This window comes from Lactuca serriola, chromosome 3, assembly GCF_051521515.1.
Source record: "Lactuca serriola cultivar US96UC23 chromosome 3, Lser_US96UC23_V15, whole genome shotgun sequence".
NCBI lineage: Eukaryota > Viridiplantae > Streptophyta > Magnoliopsida > Asterales > Asteraceae > Lactuca > Lactuca serriola.
In genome coordinates this window covers 26,160,606-26,166,666 of record NC_136410.1, presented here as the reverse complement: position 1 = coordinate 26,166,666, position 6,061 = coordinate 26,160,606, and the positions used below count along the sequence as shown (strand labels likewise).

Sequence of the window (6,061 nt, the reverse complement as noted above, 5' to 3'; positions counted from 1 at the left end):
TATTATATTTCATTTTCCTGTATATGATATTTTTGTCCACTTGCTAGTTGATATCAGGGGTCATATGGTAATTTGATACCATCCTGCCAACTACCAATTTTTCAAACCCAATCAACGTATTTTCTTCACTTTTTTCAAAAGTGGAATTAAAGTCATGAGAAACCGTGTCAAAAGGTCAAGAACCCTTTTCAAACATAACCCGTTAATTCATCGCTTTTGTACCTTTCATTCATTCAAGGTAAAGAACCAAAAAAAAAAAAAAGAAGTTTGTCATCCAAAACCTCCAAAACAAACCATTTGATAGTTTTAACCATCTTCATCAAACATGGCTATGAGCAACAATGTCATCGGAGGCATTAACTTCATCGCCATGTTGCTCTCGATCCCAATCATAGGAGCCGGGATCTGGCTATCAACAGAGGCAGATAACACTTGTGTCCAGATCCTACAATGGCCTGTTATAATTTTAGGTATCTTGATCTTGGTTGTGGCCATAGCCGGCTTCATTGGAGGATTCTGGAGAATCTCATGGCTCCTCGTGATCTATCTCATTGCCATGCTTGTTCTCATCATCTTGCTCACATGTTTGGTGGTTTTCGTGTATATGGTAACCATCAGAGGTTCAGGTCATCCTGAGCCAAGCCGATCTTTCTTGGAATACAGGCTTGACGATTACTCAGGATTTCTCAAAAGAAGAGTTAGAAGCCATTACAAATGGGATAGGATTAGAACTTGTCTAAGTTCCACTACTTTATGTGCTGAACTGAACCAAACTTATCGCATGGCTCAGGATTTCTTCAATTCCCACCTTACTCCATTACAGGTTCTATGCTAACTCATATACTATGCTATTTTCTTTTCTTAATTAAAATAGTTTAAACATATATACTTTCATCGATCTTCTTCAGTTTTATCGTTTAAATCCTTTAAGTTTGTAACTAAAAGTAATATATATTTTTTTTCGAACATGAAACATGGTAGTGTGGTACATGTTTTCAGTATGTGCGTAAAAGGTAATCATGAGGATAGAGTAAGAGGCATGAAAATGGGATGGGAATAAGTGAGAAATGGTTTTCCTAAGAATATATAAGTGTGAAAAAGGTCTCATCAATAAGTTTTAACTTTTCTTTTTATCTTTTTATCTTTTTTCTTTTAAGCAGTCTGGATGTTGTAAGCCTCCAACACAATGTGGGTATACTTTTGTGAATCCGACATATTGGATAAGTCCCATCAATAATGCAGCTGATATGGATTGCTTGAACTGGAGCAACGAGCAGACAGGGCTTTGCTATGGTTGTGATTCATGCAAGGCAGGGTTGCTTGAGAATTTAAAGAAAGAATGGAGGAGAGCAAACATAATTTTGATCATAACCCTTGTGGCTTTGATATGTGTTTATGTGATTGGGTGTTGTGCTTTTAGGAATGCGAAAACAGAAGATCTCTTTCGCAAGTATAAGCAGGGTTACACGTAACTTATTAATCAAGACACCAAGGCTGAACTTAACTTGCGGAACATGGTGATGCATGTATTCTTAGTGCAATTTTATGATCGTATCGAGTGTGAATTACTATCTTTGAGGTTTGAATTTATTTAAGACGGGTTTGTTTTAATACAACTCTTTTTTATGCAAAGTAAAGTATAAAATGCAAAAACACACAACAAAAATTGTAAATAAAAATGATATCATAATATATATATATATAGAGGTAGGTTTTATTGAAATTCCAAAAAAAATAAAGATTTTGAAATTCAACTCCAATTGTATATTTTTCATTTTCCACTCTAATATGTTAACGTACCGACACAGCGGAATAATTATATTAATAAATGATTTATGTAGAACTGTTCTTTCCTTTTTTCCCCACACCACAACCGCCACCAATACGACCATCACAACCACCTTGGCCACCAACCAATCCAGACTGTCACATCCGTCATCTCTACGACCACCACCTCTACCACCTCTGCCATCACCATCTCATCCGCCACCAATCATATATATATATATATATATATATATATATATATATATATATATATATATATATATATATATATATATATATATATATATATAGTTTTTAAAGTAAGGGTTGTTAAGTGGAACCTGCATCGAGCTTAGTGACTTAGTGACTTAATGTAGGTAAAAAGGAAAAATAAAAAGTGAAACAAGAAACTAAAAAGTAACGTGATTTGAGAAGGGCACCGAAAGTGTAATATATATATATATATATATATATATATATATATATATATATATATATATATATATATATATAGAGAGAGAGAGAGAGAGAGAGAGAGAGAGAGAGAGAGAGAGGTTCAATTGCGGATTGACATCTATCGTGGGGATGTACGGACAATGCTATTTTTTGATAATGAAAAAAAAAATTTGTTTGATAATGTGAAAACATTCAATTTTACAAAACTATTTTCATTATCACACATTCTCATTAATTAAACCGTCTTTAAGGTTATTATAGACTTTTTATTATTTTTATTCTATCAAAATGTTGTCCGAATTTTATTGATTCGTATTCTGTAAGAATGAAAATAAGTGAAAAACGATACATGAGAACAAAAATGAATAAGAATTACTTAGAATAGATGAAAATGACAATAGTTGTGTGATGTTGAACGCATTCACATTACTAAACAATATATTCTCTTACTAATTCTCATAGAATAACATTGTTCATACGTCCGCACAATAGTTGTACATCCACATTATAACCTAGCTATATATATATATATATATATATATATATATATATATATATATATATATATATATATATATATAAAAGACGGTTCACTTGAGATTTAAAAAAATAAATAAAGATCTTCAAATTCAATTTCAGCCAAATATTTTTCATTTGCCGCTCAAATGCTCTAGCATACCGGCAGCAACAGGGTATACATAATCATGAATGATTATAAGACATAGAAAAATAATCCTATATGATTATACATGTTTATACATATATGTCTAATCATAAATAATTATACATATACATCTATTCACATATTGAGTAATCATATATGATTGGGGTGGTTGGTAGCATATGTTATAGTCGTAGAGGTGGTGTTGACATAAATAACGGAGGTGGCAATGGTGGGTTAGGTTGGTGGCACAAGTAGTGGTAGTGGTGGTAGCGGTGGCGGTTTTGGTTGTGGAGAAGTTAACGAGGGAAATTGAACGAGCGACACTAAAAAATCATTTATGTTTATAACTCTCCTGCCGCGCCGATACATTATCGCACTAGAGCTGCAAATGAGAAATATATGATTGAGATTAAATCTCAAGATCTAAATTTTTTCGGAATCTAAAGTGAACCCATATATATATATATATATATATATATATATATATATATATATATATATATATATATATATATATATATATATATGAAAAAGTGAATATATGGTTGTTATGTACCTAAGCTTAGGTACAGAACCTTTTAAACGACGTAGTTTAAAAAAAAAAATTCAATTTCATTTCTCTTAGTTTTGTTTTAATAGTTGAATTAAGTTCAGTTACAAAATGAAAATGATCAATTATATATATTTTTATTGCAAATAATTATAGAAGTTGATAAAGAAGATAAAAAAACCAATATTTTTTAACGAATATAACTCAAGCGTTTTGTCTTTCAATTGAAAAACTATATTCAATGATTATGTGAAAAGCTTGATTGAGTTATGATATGTTCTTCTTTTATCTTTTATTCAATTAGTTTTCATTTAGATTTAGTAGGGTTGACTAAATGGTCACCACTTTTAATGTTTTAAGTTCTTAGACACAATGAAGAAAAAAAACATAAATTTGATCGATTTAGTAAGTCACATGATTAAGAAAGAATAGTAAAAGAGATATCTTGATTAGTTTAGATATAAATTGATCAAAACTACATTGTTTGGAGGGTTCTTGTAGCACCCGATCCCTGGTACGCATTTAATTCAAAGTATTCTTGTATTTTTCTCTGAGACTCGACGAGTTAGAGGCTTGACTCGTCGAGTACGGGATCCGCAGACATTTTAAGTGACCTACTCGACGATTCAGGAGACTGACTCGGCGAGTAGGTGTTGTGCGAGTAAAACCCTAAATATGAGGGTTTGCACCCTATTTAAACCACTTATTCAGCCTCCATCGTCCCTTATGCTCTCAGAACACCTCATATTGAAACCCTAATTGTTTTTGTAAAAATCTAAGGCCCTTTTGGTGCATTTGGTGATTAGTGTTGTAAAAATCGCCGAGTTGGCCGAGTACTCATCCGAGTACTCGCTACTCGGCCCCTGACCGAGGCAAGTTACAAAATCCGAGTACTCCCCGATCAGCCCCTTATTGAAGCGAACATTGTTATAAAACTCGGCCAACTTTGTGATTAATATGTATGGTATACTTAATGATTTATTATTTAACACACACATATGTGATTATTACTACATATATATCTTAAATTTTCAATAATTATTCAGGAAGTGGGACCATTGTGTGTTTTTTTAGTTTTTTTTTTGTATTCACACGTATCTAATTTTGTTATATATTTCATTCAACTCATGGCTTTAACTTATGATTTTGACATATATAGTTTCCCTAAAAATATTTCTATATGAATTACCGAATCCGAGTACTCCCCGAGTACTCCCGAGTACTCTCGAGTACTCGATACTCGGTAGTCGGCCGAGTAGGTACCGAGTAGCGAGTTCTACAACCATGCTTGTGAAGGTTGAAGAAGAATAAGGAGACTTGTGAGTTCAAATTAGGGCTTGGGGATTCAAAGATCCAGTACCATCTTCAGCCTAATCAAGGTAAAATACCCCTGTCTTGGTCTTTTATTTGCTTATTCATCTTTAGGGTTTAGATTTTTGGGTGCATTTAAGGCTTTTCAAGCCATTTTCGGGATTCTGAAGTGATTCATGGGCTACCACTTCAGATCTGAGTCATGGGAGGGGCCTCATGGCATAAAGGTGCCAACCTTATGGCCATTAGGGCCCCATGCATCCCCTATATCAGTTTGATAGCTTTTTGGGACAAAGACCCCTTGCATGTGCACCAAGTTGGAACATGTTTTGAATGATTTATGGTTCGTTGTGATATTAGCAAGATTTCAGTAAATGTTTTATGAATCAATTAATTAAAAACAAAATTTTTTGGACTCGAAATTTGAGACGTTATAAGTTGGTATCAGAGCCTTGGTTTGAGGGATTCGGGTACACTCTCGGGTGTGTCTGAACTCAAACTAAGGACTTGGTATGAAAATTTTCAAAAGTAAGATCATTCGATAAAAGAAGTTTGGAAAGAGAAAAGAACTTTGAAAAGAACAAGGTGTGTGATGTGCGCGACCGACCGAGCTCAAGTAAGCTTTCCACAACTTACCCATACAAGTTTATGTTATGCTATGATATGTTTATTAGAACTGCATGCTAGATTAGGACTAAGGATCTAGGAGGATGCCTTATGTGCCTGTTATATGTGTTTGAGCTATATGAATTTCATGCTAATACACATTCCTAAGTAGAAAATAAAACAGTTTGATTGGATTAGGTGGCTAGCTTTCCATTATCCGAATGCTGCTTACTTTGTTCTTTGTGGGGCTCTTAGCATATGACCTAACAAGTAGGTGAATATGCTAAGTCACATGTAGTACAGGCTGGATAATCTCAGAGTGTCGGATTTGACCCTATTGCGCAACTCTTGTTTGAGTCTAACTGTCATGGGGATGAGTCCTTTACTCGAAGGATTATCTGATCTCCGCTGCATGTGGCTATATTAATGAGGTAGTTAGATGATACTGGTGGGAAGTCTTTCAACAGCTGAGGATGGGGCGGGTCAGTGATATACCCTAGGGCAAGCCTATGATGAGAGTAGTGCTAGGAGCAATAGTAGTAGTATAAGGGACTTGGTAGAGCCGAAGCAATCCTTGAGGAAAGTACGGATAGATATGGAAGGTAGTATGGGCCCATACTACTGAAAGCAGAGGATCTGTACTTGAGTCAAGGAGGGCTGAGAGGAAACCAAGGAACTTGTAAAGTGTTTGAGACCCGCGAGACAAT

The 6,061-nt window shown here is 34.3% G+C and overlaps 1 protein-coding gene across 1 annotated transcript; it reads left to right on the top strand.

The window, feature by feature from the left end:
- The first annotated feature begins 214 nt into the window (after positions 1 to 214).
- On the top strand, positions 215 to 1,616 carry TRN2 (Tetraspanin family protein). Its single transcript, XM_079029491.1, has 2 exons — positions 215 to 823; positions 1,161 to 1,616. Exons 1-2 carry the CDS (start codon positions 326 to 328, stop codon positions 1,470 to 1,472), a joined length of 810 nt encoding a protein of 269 aa, XP_078885617.1. The 5' UTR covers positions 215 to 325; the 3' UTR covers positions 1,473 to 1,616.
- The last annotated feature ends 4,445 nt before the right edge of the window (positions 1,617 to 6,061 follow it).